The 19096-nt window shown below is 45.9% G+C and overlaps 1 protein-coding gene across 2 annotated transcripts; it reads right to left on the bottom strand.

Annotated features, from left to right (window-relative positions):
• Positions 1-114: 114 nt before the first annotated feature.
• On the bottom strand, positions 115-16945 carry YDJC (YdjC chitooligosaccharide deacetylase homolog). 2 transcript variants are annotated; one of them, XM_089490073.1, is made up of 6 exons: positions 16881-16945; positions 11351-11529; positions 7318-7477; positions 6812-6911; positions 3368-3545; positions 115-2664 (listed from the first exon to the last, which is right to left on the bottom strand). In XM_089490073.1, exons 1-6 carry the CDS (start codon positions 16911-16913, stop codon positions 2310-2312), a joined length of 1005 nt encoding a protein of 334 aa, XP_089346199.1. In that variant the 5' UTR covers positions 16914-16945; the 3' UTR covers positions 115-2309. The 2 variants fall into 2 exon arrangements, with proteins under 2 accessions (XP_089346199.1, XP_089346200.1); XM_089490074.1 differs by lacking the exon at positions 16881-16945 and adding an exon at positions 11732-11783.
• Positions 16946-19096: the final 2151 nt, after the last annotated feature.

The raw sequence follows: 19096 nt of genomic DNA, 5'->3' as shown, positions 1-19096 counted from the left end.
GGTTGGTTTGACGTGTCGGCTGAGCAAAGGCAGGCCCTTGGTATCAGCTGGGATTTGAATCCAGGGCTCCCTGTGGATACCAAAATCCATGGATGTTCACATCCCATTAAATACCGAGGCACTGTAAAATGGTGACCGTTACATAAAATGGCAAAATCAAGGTTTGTTTTTACCAATTTATTTTTTTTTTAAAAAAAATCTTTTCAAGCTGTGGATGGTTGAATCCATGGATATGAAGGGCCGACTGTAGTCTAAAGGACAAAGACTCCTTTCGTGGGCAGTTAAAGTATATTTTGCAGGGAGGAATGTTCTTCAGACACACTGGCTGCATCTACACATTACATTAATGCCATTGGACCGCTGTTTGACTGCCATGGCTCAGTGCTATGGAATTTGTAGTTTTGTGAGCTATTGACCTTTGTCAGAGAGTTCTGGTGCCCCAACAACCTACAAATCCCAGGATTCCCTAGCATTGAGCTATGGCAGCTAAAGCAGTGTCAGCCTGCGTTATTTCTGCACTGCAAATGCAGCCACTGTCATTTAGTGCTTTCTCCACTGCTTTGGAGTATGCTTGTTGGGGATGGGGTCGAACCTTTCATAGCACATACCTGCACATAGTGTGCAGAATGTCCTGCGTTCAAGCCTTGGTATCTCCATTAAAAAATAAAAAAACAACTGGGTGCATTTCAGAAAGTGTGCTATCCCAGTAGAGCTCTTTGCAAATTCTCCAGCAGAGTTCCTGCATGTCATGACAGTCCTAAGCCAAATGCAAGAGCCATCATGGTGTGGTGCTTTGAGTGTTGGACTATGACTCTGGAAACCAGTGTCTGATTCTCTGCTCAGCCATGGACAATATCACATGTTCACAGTCTTGGGAAGGCATTGGCAAACCCCCTCGGAACAAAATTTGCCAAGAAAACCTCAGTCAGAAACCACTTGAAGGCACACAACAAGCCAAAACTATTGCAAGGTTTTCTTGGCAGAATTTGTTCAAAGGAGGGCCATCCTTTTCTTCCTCTCTGGCTGAGAGCATTTGACTTGCCCAGGATCACCCAGTGGGGCTTCCATGGCCAAGCAAAGGTTTGTATCCTGATCTCCCAGAGTAGTAGTCCAACAGGTAAATCCAGATAATTCAATGGGTCTACTTGAGTCGGACCAAAATAGGATTTAGACCACTCTACAGGTGGACAACATACACCTTTATGAAGGATCAATTTACAAAGTGCGGCTACCTTTTGACTTGTGGATTTTGGACCTTGTGGATCGACAGTCTCTTTTTGCATTGAAACTGTAGATCTCTAGATGCAATCCCAAAATAAAACAGTAACCGCATTATATTTTAGCAGTGTCTAGCGTTGTCCTCATTGTCTTAAGATCTGTGCTGTAAGCTATGGCCCTTTTCAGGCAAGGACATCAAAATGCAACCATGGCAGCTGCCTTGCTGAGTCTCAAAGGAGCAAGACAGAATTACCTTAGAGAGGAATAAATTAGGTCAAAGATTCAAAGAAACCTCTTTTGGGATCCATCTTGTCTCTGTCCTGTGGCCAGCCCAATAAAGGTCTCACTCACTTGTGGATTTTGGGTGTTATTGTGCTTTGCAGTATGCCCAACACAACTACCCCTGGATAGGTTTTCCCAATCTGGGGGTTACTGCTACCACGTTGGCAACGTGGAGCAGTAAAGTAGAGGTGCCCCATAGGGCAAACTGGCTCCAAGACCCACTGAAGTTGCCACCCCTGGAGCAGGATTTCAACTGGTCAAGATGCAGAGTTTTCATCAACGTCTTGCACCTCCAGTATGATGGCCGCACACCTGCGTTCCCATCACTGGTACAGATGGTAGATTCCTCTTGCCACCAGCATGCCACCTTCATGAACTGACATTTTATTTTTGCGTTGAATCGACACAGGCCTCTCTACCCATTCCCCAGTCCTGATGGCTAGAGACTCCTCTAACATGCGGAAATTCATCCACTCCAGCTCATAAAACAGGTTTTTCCAAGCTGGTGTTGACAACAAATAGGAAACCACAACCCTCCCAGAGATCCTTGCTCAGACCCGGGGCTTCACACATGTCAGGTTGACTAGTGGACAAATACAGCATCTTCTCCTCTCTTTTGTGAAGTGGGATGAGCTAAGTAGACCTCCTTGGAGAGGCAAAGACCTGAATAGTACTGACCTCTGCAACAGAAATGGCCATTCCAAGGTCTCTCTATGTGTTTGGGGCTGTAACACCTATGACAGCCCAGGCGTGACGCTGGATCCGGCCCTGCCTCCACCGTCCCAAACCAAAGCATCCACTCCCATAAGTCACATCTCAAGGTGTTGAAATGCGCACAACTCAATGTTCCTTGCTTTGTAATGCCTCTGCAGCTCAGGATTCTTCAGGGTCTCCAGTTCATGCAAGCGTTCCCAGGACTGAGAGAAATCATCCGGTCCTTCGCCACAGCCCCCGACCGGCGGGACGCTAGGGTACCCCGGATGAGTCATCAGTTCAATGGTTATCCTTTTGACTTCCGGATCATAGCCCAAGGAAGAACTCCCTGGAACAGCGGGCTTCTCTTCAGCCAGGTAAGCTGCCATTGCATTATCAATGGCACCAAGGATCTTGACAAGAGACATGTTTTTCCCCATGGTGCTCAGGCCTATATATATATCTGGCCACCTGTCAAGAGAGAAAGAGGAACACTAAACCCCTTGAATACAGTTGATAGGTTTCCTTGGACCTTTTTTATTTCTTTTGTGTCCTCTAAAATGTCAATTCTTTATAAAGATAGAATCCTAGAGTTGGAAGAGACCACAAGGGCCATCCAGTCCATTCCCATTCTGCCATGCAGGAACTCAGAATCAAAGCACCCCTGACAGATGGCCATCCAGCCTTATTTTAAAGAGCTCCAAAGAAGGACTCTGCTGCACTCCAAGGGAGTATGTTCCACTGTAGAACAGCCCTTACTGTCAGGAGGTTCCTCCTAATAATAAAAAGGATCTCTTTTGCTTGCATCCATCGTTCTGGGTCCTAGTCTCTGGAGCAGCAGAAAACAAGCTTATGCCATCCTCAGTATGACATCCCTTCAAATATTTAAGCAAGGCTATCATAGCACCTCTTAATGTTCTCTTCTCCAGAGTATATCTCTACAACTGGGCCTCAGGGGGAAGGAAAGGAGAAAAAAGGGAACTCCCTTTGCATGTGCATGCATTTGTATGTACACATGTCTGCTCATTCCCCTGGACCATCATAGTTTCATTTTTGCTGGTACGCCAACTATACCATCTCTTGGCTGGAAAGCATCTCTTGATGGAAATGATTTTTTAAGGCGAGTCCAGAACTGGCACACCCAACGGTACGTCCAAACCATGGATGCCCTCACCTTATATGATGCTTCCGGAACACATCCACTGTGTCAAGCGAGTCCTTCTCCACGCTCCGATAGAAGGCCATCAAGGGAGGGTCTATCCAGTCGCAGCGGGGAAGGTCCGGTTCTATAGGGATTCGGGTATATGTGATCCCATATTCTTCTAGCACCTGGGCAAATATATGTCTGATCTCTGAAAGGAAGGAGTTAGGAAGGAAGGAAGGAAGGAAGGAAGGAAGGAAGGAAGGAAGGGGAAATAATTACTCGGATCTTAATGCCAGTTCTAAAGTAAGATTCAACAGTGCAGTCAGTTTCTGTACATAAAAACCATAGGCACCTTCTCTTTTGCCTCTGGTGGCAACTTTCCTTACATCAGACCAGACCTTGGTAGGAAAAGGCCTTTCCTTTCTCCAAAATGGGGATCGCCCTTCCATTCCTAGATGCCCCATGGTTCCCAGTCAAAGTGGATAAGATTCATCACATACCCAGTTCTTCTCCAAAATATACACTCAGACTTCACACTGCAGAAAAGAACCAGAGCTGGGGAAAGTTTCATTTGGAGGGGTGAGAGTCAAAAAATAGAAAATTTCCCCAGCGCTTACAACAACAGACACTACATGGCTACACATTTGTGTTGTCTGCAAGATGTGGTCTCACTCAACCCTAGAAAGCCCACAGGCAAGACATAAAACACAAGTTTTATGCATCGATGTGCATCTGAGGACTGAAGCCTAGGAAAGTTTATGTTGCCAACACCTTTCTTTCGATGAGTCTCAAAGGTGTTACAAGATCTCTCTACATGCTGATTCTACAGACTAACAGGGCTATATCTAAATACAAGAATACCTTCAAACTTTCCCTCTAACCATTCACCGGTACTCCACCTTATGCTATGGCAAGTTGGGTACAAGGTGGATCAATATTGACTTATGTTGACCTAAGAGCTGGAGCCTTCCAGAGTTTGGAAGAGTTACTTTGGGTGATACTAACTAGTGGATTTGTGGAGTTGTAGTACAAAAAGGGAACTCCCCCCTCGCGCCTAGTAAAACTGATCATGCAAACCATTTATTTTCAAGCTTAAATGTCTTCATGTGCATTTTTATGCGGCCTGTTATACTTTCATTACCAAACATTTCAGCAGGTTGCAAAGGTGTTAACCCTCCCATCAGCAGGGGCATTCAGCAATAAATAGCAATTTCCCAGATGCACCTTTTGAACATGCACCTTAATTTTTATTAGAAAATGGCCTTTCCTAAGCCCTGATGACCCTCCAAAGAGATCAGAAATGCCCTTCTGTTTCCCTGGCAAGGCCTCTGTGGGTTTAAGGCTTTGCAGGTCCGATGGGTGGATGGAAGAGAAGACCAGACCTTCCCTGCTCCAGTTGTCACTGAAACAGCTGCTCTGGAGCTTGGAAAGCAATAAAAACAAGCCCCTCCAGCAAACCAGCTGGAGGGCAACCTTATCAGGACAGGGAACTTGATTCTAAGCAGCTGCCCCACAGATTTGTGAGTGCCGTACCGTAACCCTTTCCTGGTCCTTTGCTGTGACACAGCCCCTGCTTTCTGGGCCGGTTAAACACCATTTTGCAGCCCCACCGACATGGAGCCCCAGAGTCATGCCATCAAAAGAACCTATAAAAAGTCAGGCAGCTGTGTCAATCCATTACCAACAACCCTGGGCATACACAGACACACACGCACACACACTACCATAAATGGGCAGGATCCTCTTGGTGTTGCCTTCCGTTTGACTCTTGACAACCCTATCCTAGGCTCTTCTTGTCAATATTTCTTGGGAGGAGGTTTGCCATGGCCGAGAGAGTGCGACTTTTACCCAGTGGGCTTCCATGGCCAAAAAGGGATTTGAACCCTTGCGTTCCAAAGTCCTAATCCAACCCTCAAGCCACTACACCACCTACACCTACACAAGTTCTCTGATGTGTGCGTTGTACTCTTTTGGCTGTTGTGAAACAGTCATGCTGAGTGCACAGTTGCACAAGCTCAACTGGTGCCCATTCTTGGGCCATTGCATGATTGCTTATCAAAGCATTCAGTTTACACTTGATTTTTCTGGGATTGCAGAGGCATCCCAAACTGTTGCTTTGTTGCCTCCTGATAGCCATGGCACATTGCCCAATAAGATAACAAGCCAGCACACCGGCAGATGCATTATTGGTTTCATAACCCCAAGAAAAGGGGTGTAACACTATTGCCACAGAAGACCTCGACTAATAAATTCTGCTCTCCATTTCCTACATATTTAATGGTGGCAGTTGGGGTGGGGGGGGATTGACTAAGATGGTGCATCAGAAGATGTTTATGTCTCACATAGCTGTATCTCTTGATGCTACCAGCCTCAAAGCCCACCTTGTAAGCCTGTTCTGCCATGAAACCCCACCGGGTGACACTCTCTCAGCTTCAGCAGAAGGCCACAGCAAACCAAATCTTGCCAAGAAAACCCTGTGATGGGTTCGCTTTAGGGTTGCCATGAGCCAGAAACAAGACACACAACAAGAAGCCATACGCAAACACATCCAAACACGGTGATTTCCAGGTTGTCGGGGAATCAGTGGCAACACTTCCAGCTGTACGTTGTGTGCTTTGGATTTACACAATTGTGAATCACTAACAGGAAACCAGTCCCTGTTTTTTTATCCTCTGTAACTTAGTGTCTCATATTTTCTAATAGAAAAATGGCATAAAAATCAAAATACGTTCTTGGGGGAAAATCTAAGCAGATGACAAATAAGTGTGTGTGAGAGAGAGTGTGTTTCTGGGTGTGGGTGTGTGTGTTGCATGCCTTCAAGTCATTTCCAATGTATGGGGACCCTAAGGCGACCATATCACAGGGTTTTCTTGGCAAGATTTGTTCAGAGGAGATTAGCCATTGGTACTCTCGGAGTCTGAGAGAGTGTGTCTTGCCCAAGGGCACCCAATGGGTTTCCATGGCCAAGTTAAAAATCGAACCCTGTTCTCCAGAATCAGAATCCGACGCTCAAACCACGACACTATGCTGGCTTCCAGACAAAGAAGTGTTCCATGTAAACTATGGTAAAATTAGCTTTTGTGGGTTTTTCAGGCACTGTGATCTCTAGAACATGGCCACAGAGCCCGAAAAACCCACAAAAAACTTTGGATGCCGGCCATGAAAGCCTTTGGTAAAATTGCTCTGGAAAAAAGCAGTAATATGAGTCAAGGTTTCTTCTTCCTCGGATCTGGATGCACACCAATGTTCTGTATCTCCACACCAGACATTCCGTACTCTTCCATCCCTTAAATCTCAGGTACTACTACTACTACTAATACTAATAATATTTATTTGTCAAATGTCAGGCATCCAGTGAAACCAAAGCTGCCTCCCCCTTTCCCTGCTTCATGCCAGAAAAAGAGACACAGCTGCATGCATTACTGAAAATGGAAGGGTTGCAGGAGAGGTGAACACAGGGGAGATCCACCCTACCTGGGAGAACGTGGACATGTTGGTGTCCATCCATATGAAAGGGTAAGTGACCTGTGAGTTCACGGAACAACTCCACTTGGGCTGTTAGCTCTTGTTTCACCTAAGAAGAGAAAACAATGAAGGAAAAGGGTCAAGAGTTGGTGCTTCCCTAAGTTGAGTTCTTCCAAAGCAGCTACTATCAGAAACTGCAATGAGGATGCTGAGTCCTCTGCATTTGTTCGGGATGGACATTGCCAGTTGCGCCCCTCCGTTTCAAGGCAATTTCTCCCCCACAATGATCTGAGCCCATGTGCGGTGTGTGCCTTCAAGTCATTCCCAACTTATGGCGACCCTAAGGTGAACCTATCATTGGGCTTTTTTTGGCAAGAGTTCAGAGGAATTTTTGGTGGGTTTTTCAGGCTACGGGACTGTGTTCTAGAAGAATGTATTCCTGATATTCCACCTACATCTGTGGCTGGCATCTTCTGAGAAATCTTCTGAAGATGCCAACCATTTCTTCTTCTCACCTCAGACAGGTTAAGGCAACCTTCTGCCAATGCTGCCCGGATTCCCATTTTTCCATGCAAGAAGCCGTCTGCGTTGAGTAGCGAGGACTTCTCTTTCAGTGCCGGGCAAACGGGAGAGCCCTCCGAAAGGTTGGCATGAAGTCCTATTGGAATACGATGCCTACGGAACGAGTATGTGAAAACAGTGCTCAGCTTCCAGCTTTTGCCAATGAGCCATGCTCCCCTGAAGGCTGCATCATATTATCTTTCATCGGGAAGGATTATTTATTCGTACATATTCCAAAACAAAAGGCATATCAAGCCAGGGGGTAGAACAGACTTCTACATGGAAAAGAAGTATAACCCACCTTGCTCCCGATCTAGGGACTCCAGGGGGCTAACAAATTTTTAAAAGTACAAGTTAAAAACCACATGAAGGCATTCACAATGTAGAGGCAACGTTTAAAAAGAAACAATTACACAGCTGTAAAATGTTAAAAACACTACACATTAAAAATTATTAAAATATATGAAAAACTAGACAGTGGGCCCTTCTTATCCGTGGATAGCAAAAACCACGGGACCTCAAGCATTCAATGGTGGCGTGCGCATGCGTGGCCACTCTGCTGGGACCACATGCCCATGCAGCCATTGAAGTCAATGGGCCTTATCATCTGCGGATGCTCAATTCCGCGGATGGCAAGCCTGTGGTTGGGGTGGGCGTCCTATACAAACTCTCACAGCACTCAAAAGCCCAACCTACATCAATCTGAAAAAGCTTGACAGCACAAAAATGTTTTTCACTGCTGCCAAAAGGAGAGAGTTCCAGAGTCTGGGAGCAGCCACCAAAAAGGCCCTCTCTCTTGTTCCACCAAGCAAGTTTAAGGCCCTTATGAACAACAGATCTTCCACTATAGGAATCGGCCTCCTCCTCCTCAGCCAGAGTATGGATGTAAAACCAGATCGTGATTCCAATTTAGCCTCTTGCCTTTGGGCCAGGATAGCGGAAAGACCACCCTGTATGCACTTGCTCAGAAATTTGGATCCTCAACTGAAAACCTTAATATGTTCCAACCCGACCTCTAAACTAAGTCGGTGAGTGGTGCTCACCCTCAAAGAAAGTCGGGCTCTATTCCTTTTGAGCTTCCGCTGGGCGGACAAAACTGCATTATTCTGCCTGATCTTTGTTTTTATAAGACTGTTTTTAAATGGCTTTTTAAATGGCTTTTAATCCATTCTTCAATGTGCATGTGTGTGTTGAATATGGCTTTAGGTGCAGTGGGCAGAAAAGCAATAAAATACTTGTTTTTTTTAAAAAAAACTTCCCTGACCCAGGATCATTCAAATTTGTTATACAACAGCTCTGAACAACTCCCACAACCCCCAGTCAGAAGGGCTTTGATGACTGGGAATGATGGGAGCTGCAGTCCAACACATCTGGAGGGCATCTGGGTGAAGAAGGCTGTTCTAATGTATGCAGTGTGTCCTCCGTACATCATCCACAAGTCTGGGAGTATTTATAACATTTGCATTTCTGCTCCAACAACGCCCACGCACAGACAATCCTGTCAGTCCGCAGAGGCGGTTAAAAAGATTAAGGTGTTGGCCACCGCTGTCTATATTTATCGTAGCAGCCAGTTGAGAAAAAGGTTGCCCCAGCGCCATCATTTCTCTCAAAGATGTGAGGTGAGGTGGCTCGTGCTAAAAAATTGGCAGGATCTATCACTGCAAAATAATGAGATTTTCCAAACAGGACAGACGTGTCTTCCGCTTTTTAAAAAGATCTCCCTTTAAAAAGCTCCCAGTCGTGTATAAGGAATGACAGATGGGTCGGTCAATGGATTTAGGAAAAGTCTTCCAAAATCATTCTCTTGATTTTCAATGCCCAGAAGGGCTGATTTTATAAAAAATACAGCCAAAACAAGCCGCACACAGGAAAGAAAGTGCGAGCTCAAGGGAACCCTGAAGTTTTCAGAACTACACAAATTGTTTAGAGGAAAATAAACCCCAGTACGGATGAAGGGAGATTCCCCAAAAACATGTTATGGGGGACTGTGTATGCTCAATAAACTGTGGCTTGCATCCTGTTAGTGGCGCACGCAGTTAAGTCCACCTTATGCCTATGTATGTCTTTATACGTTGTTGCAGAAGTGAGTATATCTTCCTTTGGCAACAACTGAAGCACGGACTTATAATATTATTATTATTAACATTTATTTATATAATGCTGTAAAATTTTACACAGCGCTTTACAAACAAAACAGACATAAACCCTGCCAGACTCTCGAACTCCCTGCCCATTAATCCCAGATGATCCCCTCCTCACTGTCTTTCCATTGGGAAGCAAAGACTATTTTATTCTAACTGGGTTTTAGAACATAAGATTGGTAAAGAAAGGGCTTTTAAGAGGGTGCGGTTCTTCTTTAATTGCTTTTCATCCTTTAAGTCTATGTTTCCAATTTAATTTCCCCTCTGACACCCCTTTAGAGAAAGCCCAAATACCTCCATTGCTCTCTGAAGTTCTTCCCAAAATGGGAATGATGTCATGTCGCACCCTGTCACCATTTTGAGAGGAAACGCAGAGGAAGGTCGGAGGGGTTTTGTGGACTGGTTGGGAAGCTTAGGAGTCAGCAAAGTGGGGTTTGGGGTTTGCCTGTGGCCAGGGGACCGTATTGTGCCCATCTCTGCCATCCTGCCAGGCTGTGCTCCAGATCCCACTTGTGGACAGAACACGCTCCAGCTGCCAGAATAAATGCTCTGACCTGGATTTAAAGAAGCAATGTCAGACGGGAGTCACATGGCCTCCTTTCCAAACCCAGCCGGGCATGTAACCAGAAACTAGGCCAGGTGGTTTCTATATTTGCGAAAGGCAAACCTGGGCATTCCAGAGAGAGAGAAATAACAACCAACGCGCCACCTTAATAATGCTGTTTAGTACATATCTAGGGACTGAAGAATCCTGTCGATTTCCCATGCTACTTTTTCCTAAGCAGGAATATAGCAACTTCTCTTTGTTTAACTTCTATTTATTCAAATAATTGTTTGACCTCATCTGCATGGAACAAATAAACTGGCCTCTTCTCATCCTCTCGGCGGGGAGTCCAGACAACACAGGGCCAAATCCTCAAGTTTGGCATGAACTATAGACCAGACAATGACATTTTGGCCTAAGCAGTTATGAAGAAAGCAACTGAAATAATTTAATCCAAAGATATAACCATGTTAAGTCTGTAGAATCAGTATGCAGAGAGATCTTGTAGCCCCTTTGAGACTCACTGGAAGAAAGAAGTTGGCAGTAGGAGTTTCGCAGAATGCACCAAATGCATCTGAGGAAGTAGACTTAAGCCTACGAAAGCTCATGTGGACAACTTCTTTCTTTCTGTTTGTCTCAAAAGTGCTATAGGATACATCCAGAAATAATTGCTTAGGTGAAAACGCATTGGGCTTGCTGCAAAATAAAAAAATAAAGACCATGATAGTCTGCAAAATCAGTATGTAGAGAGAGATCTTGTGGCACCTTTGAGACTCACTGAAAGAAAGACGTTGGCAGTGTGAGCCTTTGTAGAATGCACCAAATGCGTATGAGGAAGTAGACTTAAGCCAACAAAAGCTCCTGCTGCCAACATCTTTCTTTCAGGGAGTCTCAAAGGTGCTATGAGATCTTGTTACTATGAGTGACAAGATCTTGTAGGGCCTTGAAGACTCACTGAAAGAAAGACGTTGGCGGCAGGAGCTTTCGTAGAAGGCACCAAATGCATCTGAGGAAGTAGACTTGAGTCTACAAAAGCTCACGGCACTAAAGTTTTTCTTTCAGCGAGTCTGAAAAGCGCTACAAGATCGCTCTACATCCATAAATAATAACGTGTTGGGTTTGCTTCAAAATAAAAAAATAAGACCATCTCCAGAGCACTTGGAGACCTAGCTCCCCTTTTTTTCTGGTGCAGCGTTCTGGACTCCTGGAAATTTCCACACCTTCTTCCAAGGCACTTAAGAGTGTATTCCAGGACTCCAGATGGGATGTAACTGGTCCAGGCTTTGGGTGAGGATGCCTCACCTCTTTGCAAGCTGAACGGCGTCGGACACAGCACTGCCGTTGACCAGAAGGGAAACATTGGACACCGCGCCGGCAAGGAAGCACTCCACAATGCCTTGGTTTCTTCTCGGGCAGTAGCCAAAGTCATCCCCCGTTACTATGAGCTTCACCGTCGCCTTGGGCATCATTGGGAGCCAGCCCTAGGAGCACCAATTGAAAGAAAGAGACGGACAAGTCGTGTTAAAAGAGAGGCACAGGAAATGACAAAGAGCAGATAGGATGTGAATCAAAGCGTGAGTCAGCGCCGCCGATTCCAGCCGTTGCTAGGGCTGATCTCTCAGCACATTTGCAAACACACACTGCAGGGCTGCTTCCATGCCTTCTTGCCATTGCGAACCTCACCTCTCGCGCCTGTGTGGGCAGGATTCAAAGCAGCGTTTGCTTTGCTCCTCAAAGACAAAAGGTGTGACCACATCCCAAGTTACTCAACCGGATTAGCGTGGGGCGTTTCTTTCTCCTCCTCCTCCTCCTCCCGGCCACCGAGATTCAAAGGTCAAGGGGTCTCAAAACTTCCAGTGACTCAAAAAGTCCAGGCCGCTTCCTTGTTGCTTGCCTTTTGCTGCAAACCAACAAGGAACTCTGCAACACTTTTAAAACTGAACTGGTTAAGGCAGCATGGTTTTGTGTTTGTGTGGCAAAACCTGGCTTCATCCAACAGTGAAACTTGTGGATGTGATGCAGCAGGGCGAGGGACTCTATGGCTCTCCGGAGGTTACTGGATTATAACCCTTTTAATCCTGGGTGGGGGTATTAGTCCAAAATTGGGAGCAGGTGTGTGCATTCTGTGCACCATAAGTATCTATTGTTGTTGGGTGCCTTCAAAGTCATTTCTGACATTTGGCAACCCTAAGGTGAACCTATCATGGGGTTTTCTTGGCAAGATTTGTTCAGAGGAGGTTTGTCTTTGCTGCGGAGGCGGAGAGCATGGTGTGACTTGGCCAAAGTCCCCCAGTGGGATCTCAGGGCCGTGTGGCGATTTAAACCCTGGTCTCGGGTTATAGTCCAATGCTCAAACCACTATTCCATGCTGGCTCTCTCCCCATAAGTATCTCATACTGTACAATTGTTAGAGAAGTGTTGCAAAACCTGAGGCTTTGGGACTATAACACCTATCATCTTCAGCTGCGGCTGACAGAGTTGGTGGTCCGACCCCATCTAGAGGGTTACATCCCTGGATAAATGGCTTATTTGCTATATTTTGTATTTTGTGGTTTCAGATTGTACGCCATCAGCAAGTTTGATGTTGTTTGGATGATTCTGTAAATCACTGTGCAAAACTTATTGTGCTATATAAACACAAATAATAATAACAACACTGGCATTGTGTTAGTGAAGGTGGGCCAATTTTGCAACTGCATGCGATCCAGGGAACAGCAAGAGAATAGCGATTCTACATCACTGACAGTACAGTCCTATATATTCTTATGCTTCTTCCCTCTTGAATCCGGTGCCAGCCTTTGCCAACCTGCTGCACTCAGGATGTTTGCAGCCCCAGTAGCCCCAGCTGGAATTGCCAATGGCCAGGAACCTTAAGAGGCATAGTCCAAAATTTCTGGGTAGAGACAGGCTGGAATAAACTCCTCTGACATACACAAGAATTGGCCTTTGGCACCACTTTACATTTCGATCATAAATGGAAATATCTGCACACTTGCTTCGATGAGGCCAAAGTCCAGCTCTTGAGCTTGAAGATGGGCTCCTAAGAAATTACTGTACGATTTCGAGAGTGCAATGGCCTGCAGCTGGAAGGAGCATGCCGGAAAACTCCATTCCAGAAGCAGAATGTCACCAACATGACCCACAATGCAAGAAACGGACTGGAAAGAGAACATTGAAAAGAACCCTGCATCTAGAAAGCTAGCACTGCAGGGAGAAAGTTACCCTAGGCTAGTCTTCTCTCCAACCTATTTGCTTTCTGCATGCAGTATTTGTGTGTGTGTGTGTGTGTGTGTGTGTGTGTGTGTGTGTGTGAAGTCGAAGGCTTTCATGGCCGGCACCCATAGTTTTTTGTGGGTTTTTCAGGCTCTGTGGCCGTGTTCTGGAAGAGTTTATTCCTGACGTTTTGCTTGCATCTGCATTTTCAGAGAATGCTGGCATGGAAGTGAGTGGGGTATATACCCTGACAAAACGTCAGGAAGAAACTCTTCAGAACATGGCCACATAGCTCCCAAAACCCACAAAAAAACTATGGTTTTGTGTCTGTGCATACAGTGCATATGCATGTGTGTGGGTGCACATGTGTGTGAACATTCAAGTCTGATCATGGGACAGTCTGAATTGGTATAGTCCAAACAAGACATTCCTCACACTGATGTACTAACTATACTTAGTTACTCCACCGAACGTAGCAGCAGCCTGACTCACATCCCTGAGCAAACATGTCCCACCAGAGAGTCAAACCATGGCAAACACATCCATTTCCTCTACATTACTAACTACTGTAAACTACTAATACTTCCAACTACTTTGCTTAGGGCTGTTACTAATATTATAATGCTCTGTTCCAACCTGTCATTTCCAGAGCTTGTAAAATTCCCTTTTTTGTATATTTTTTTTATTTGGTGTTTGCTATATTTTATTATTTAACATTAATATGTATTACTATGTATTGTGTTAAATTATATTAGTAGAATGTATGCCTTAAGCAGGTTTATTTTATTTTATTCTATTTTTAACTGATTGTATGTACAGCGCTGTGAAAATTTACAGTGCTTAATAATTAATAATTAATATTAATAATAATAAATGGGCTCTGAAGTCTCAAAACATGACTTTTTTCCCCCAAGCATGGCCAATCTTGGCCCAGTTTCGAGGCGTACCTCCATACCCAAATTCTCTGTGCGTCGGAGAGAAGCGGATTGCCATTTGGAAAACTCAAGTCTAAAAGAAACTGGAGAGCTTTAAAGAGGCCACATGCTTCTAGGGTTTTTACATTGATCATAAAAACATTGCCTTGAAGACCGGGGGTTTTCTGCCCGCTTTCTTTCGAACCAGCTTTCCCTCTCGGACTTTCAGAGAGGTTTGGGGTCTGTTTATTCCCTTTTTATCCAAATCCAAGGATCCAGCTGGCATTACTGAGTTGGGGGGGCAGTTTTGCAGCTCCCCACGAAGGGTATATATGCAGGAAACCTTCCTTCATTTAAGGATGAAATGAGCTGTACTCACGGCTTGACTCCGCTTATGCAGCAGAAAGGAAGGCAGCAGCGGCCGATTCCAAACCCGGGTGGTTTAAATGCCTGAAAGAATTTGCCTCCAGAATAAATCCACTATCTGTGGGGTGAAGGGAGGGCTGGGAATGGGTGTTTGCCTAGATGCTTCTTCTGGGCGGTACAAGGAAATAACCATATTAAAAAGTAGAGAGGTATGAAGTCCTTAGGCAAGGAGCAGAGGTTTCTCAACCTTACCCTCTTCTCTTACAAGGCTGTGAGGTCGGCTGCTACTTTTTCTTTCAAGGTTTGTCAGGGTTCGAGTCCCAGCTTGGATGGTGAAACCCACTGGGGACTGATAGTTTGCTGTGGGTTTTTCAGGCTACGAGGCCGTGTTCTGGAAGAGTTTATTCCTGACATTTTGCTGGAATGCTGGCATGGAAGAGAGTGGGGTATATATTGCCATTCAAGGACAGAACAATACACAGATTAATATGTAAATTGCATATATTTACATGTTAATCTGTGTATTGTTCTGTCCTTGAATGGCAATATATACCCCACTCTCTTCCATGCCAGCATTCTCTGAAGATGCCAGCCACAGATGCTGGTGAAACGTCAGGAACAAACTCTTCCAGAACACGGCCTCAAAGCCTGAAAAAACCCACAAAACACTATGAATCCCGGCGGTGAAAGCCTTCGACCTCCCACTGGGGATTATTTCTGCAGTGCAGATGCTGCCTAGGTAGGACATTTCAGGGCCAAGGGGCAGCCACCGAGGAAAAGCAGGATAGAAATGGAATAAATAAAGGCCATGTATAAATACAACAATCTGACATGGCAATAAGATGGCCAGTGTGGCATAGTGCTTGGAGTGTTGGACTGTGACGCTAGAGACCAGAGTTCGATTTCCCCCTTGGCCACGAAGCCCACTAGGTGATCTTGGGCAAGGCACACTGTCTTAGCCTCAGAAGAAGGCAAGGGCCAACCCGCTCAAAACAAACCTCGCCGCGAAAACCCCACCGTCGCTTGGCCTTAGGGTCGCCGTAAATCGGAAATGACTTGAAGGCACCTAACAACCCCAAGAATCACCCCGGCATTGAATCCAGATTTTCCAAGCAACTCTGCACATCTGAGCCCCACAAAGAAAAAAACGATTCAAAGTAAAACTAAAACATTCTGAATATGTCCAACAAGAATTCGGCAAGGCTTGGGCCAAGGAAGAGGGTATAGGATTGTCATGGTTTTGTTGCTGTGGGCCTTCAAGTCGTTTCCGACTTATGGAGACCCTACGATGACCCGACTGTGGGTTTTCTTGGCAACCTTTGCTGAGAGCTGCTTTGCCTTGGCCTTCCCCTGAGGCTGAGAGAGTGTGACATGCCCAAGATCATCTACTGGGTTTCGTGGCCGAGCGAAGAATCGAACTCTGGTCTTCAGAGTCGCAGTCAAACCGCTGCACCATGTTGGCTCTCTTATGTAGGATCGCCATGTAAGATTGTTTTATTTATACATGGCATTTTATTCATTATTATTATTATTATTGTTTTATTTATTTCGTTTTGATACCGCTTTTCCTCTGCGGCTCCCCTGAAATTTCCTACATAGGTTGAATCTACACTGCAGGAATAATCTAGCTGGACATCACTTTAGTGCCCTCAAGGCTGTGGAATTCTGGGAGCTGTAGTTTTGTTGCGGCGCCAGAGCTCTGCAATAGATTATTTCTGCAACGCGTTCTGGACCTTTATGAATATATATGGATCAGGTCTCAAACCGGATGATCTCTGCACTTTCTGTAATAGTTTTTGGACCTTTAATAAGATATATTGATCAGCTCTCAAATTGGATGATCTCTGCACTTTCTGCAATATGTTTTGGACCTTTAAGAAAATATATGGATCAGGTCTCAAATTGGATGAACTCTGCAGTTTCAGCAATGGGTTTTGGACCTCTAAGAATATAGATACCCCCCCCCCCCCCACCCAAGAGTCCCCTAGCCTGGAGCCAGGGCAGTTCAAGCGGGATCAAAGCGGATAGTTTTTGCAGTGTGGAGGGATGCCTATCAGGGGGTTCAGAGGAACAGCCAGGGATCGATCTGGGGGGGGAAGGGGTGCTCCGGGGGGTTCCTACTCCTCTCCAAGGCTGCATCTAGGTCTGCCCCCCACCTTCCCAGGGCCCAATTCTGGCCTCTTTCCCCTCCAGGCTTCCAGCAGGGAGTGCTTGAGACTCCAGGAGGCCGGGCTGGAGCCCTGGATCGGCCTCAGGCTGTCCCCCTCGGGCATACTCCAGCCCGTGGCACCCTCCCTGGGTCTCCCTAGGGCAGCAGGGCAGGGTCCTTCTCTACTCACCCATCCTGAGCCATCCTGATGCAGCACCAGCATCCAGGATCCAGCCTCTGCTTCCTGAGCCCAGAAGAAGGAAGCCAAAGGGCTGGACAGGGATGGCACGCTGGTGCCCTCCCGTGGCCACAGGCGGAACTGCGCCTTGGCAACTGCTCAGCAGAGCAGCAGAACTTGGTCCAGACCACACTGCAGAAACCATCCAGTTTGAGACCGCTTGAACTGCCCTGACTCAGTGCTAGGTAATCCTGGGAATTGTAGTTTATTGTGGCCCCAGAGCTCTCTCTGACACAACACTGCAGTGCCCCGATTTCCCCGGGCGCTCTTTTTCTTGGCGCGCTCTTTTTCCTCGCATCCTCGGAGTTTTTTATCCCACGAAGGCAACCGGGCGTTTATCCCGCGAAATTCCCAGGAAATGACGTGAAATGATTTCACATGACGTCGAAGAAAACCTGCCTTTAAAGCGGGGCCAAAGAAGAGTTAACGCGTCTCTTTTTGTTCCCGGTATCACTTGTGCGTTGTCCCAGCCCAACGCTCAAACCGCTACACCACAAAAGAAGGCATATTACATTCAACGTCCTGTATTTTATTATGCACTCCGCTGGGCTTTTCTGAGGAACCTTTCATCAAACTACCTTGTTGGCGGCTTGCAAGATATCAACGGAGCTCTGAGCAAGACAAATGCTTAAAATTGGACTTTGCAAGCTATAAACCCTTAGCTGAATCGACATTGGAATTATTCCTTTGCATTCAGGTTTTTTTCATAAGTACACTCATCCCTCCATATATGCGGCGTTGATTTTTGCGGATTTGATCATTCACGAATTTTATTTATAAGTCCTCTCTAGGAATCTCTAGGTCCTCCGGCGCAACTCTGTGGTCAACGTGAACCAAAAATCTCACCGAAGGCCCTAGAGACTCCACTAGGCCTTTGTCGCTCCTCCAGCGCAATTCGATGGTCAATGTCTGGCAGATGTGGACCACAGAGTTGCACTGGAGGACCTGGAGATTCCTAGAGAGGTGTTATCTCCAGTAAAAACATTGTTTTTGTTATTTGCGGTTTTTTCACATTCATGGGAGTCCTGTACCCCTAACCCCAGCAAACGCAGAGGGATGTGTGTAACTAAAAGTAACTCTTTTAATTTGTTTTGAGAAAGGGAAGGCGCCAAGAGCTCTCAAAAACAGTAATAGTAATAATAATAATAATAATAATAATATATTTATATTCTGCTTTTTTGCAGATGAATCAAAGGGGATTACAACAGTATAAGGGTAACTAACAGCTTTTGGGACATCTTGGATGGCTTGTGATTGTCGCCGTAGTGCACCTTCGAGTGATTTCCAACATATGGTGACCCTGCGGCAGAGTTTTCTGGGTACGATTTGTTCAGAGGCTGAGGCCGAGAGAGTGTGACTCGCCCAAGGCCACCCAGTGGGGTTGATAGCCATATCTCAAACCTTGGTCAAATGGAGATTCCAAGCTCTGGCAAGGAACATCCCATGCAAATGAAAAGAATGGCACCTTCAAAGGGCCTTGCCGACCTCACAATGGGAAGGGGAAAAAATTCTTGGTGAATTCTGGCCAGTTCTTTTGCATCGACCTGGAGCCAGGTTACTTCCTCACATCGGCGAAATCGGTCAGTTTTGGAAAGCCTGAAGGCAAGAAGATACCAAGCTCACAGAATCTGGAATTTTTTTTTACCCTTGATGAACACAATTGTGAGTAGAATTCAAAGATATAGCCTAGGCTTCAGTCTACCTCCTCAGATGCGTTTGGAAGTAGACTGACGCCTAGGGAAGCTCCTCTTGCCAACTTCTTCCTTCCAGTGAGTCTCAAAGGGGCTACAAGAGCTCTCCACGTACAACTGTGGGTAGTTTCCAAAGTGGCACCTCCGGCCCTTTGGATGGCAGAGTTTGGGTCTGAGGTTGCCCACCAGCCTAAGTCGCACTGAGGGCCGTCTAGGTTAAGAAGCCCGCTTGCCTCACCTGGCAAGGTTTGTTCAGAGGGGTTTGACATTGCCTTCCCTGAGGCTGAAAGAGTGTGACTTGCCTAAGGTCACCCAGTGGGTTTCATGGCCAAGCAGAGAATCGAACCCTGGTCTCCAGAGTTCTAGTCCAGTACTTAAACCACTGTGTCACACTGTCTCCTTATACATACATACATACACCGTATATACTCGACTATAAGTTGATGTCATGTATAAGTCGAGGGCAGGTTTCGGGGC

This window comes from Sceloporus occidentalis, unplaced genomic scaffold (assembly GCF_023333645.1).
Source record: "Sceloporus occidentalis isolate IW3139 unplaced genomic scaffold, rSceOcc1.0.p SCAF_41, whole genome shotgun sequence".
NCBI classification, from domain to species: domain Eukaryota; kingdom Metazoa; phylum Chordata; class Lepidosauria; order Squamata; family Phrynosomatidae; genus Sceloporus; species Sceloporus occidentalis.
The sequence above is the reverse complement of the archived record's forward strand: the minus strand, read 5'-3'. Positions and strand labels throughout refer to the sequence as shown.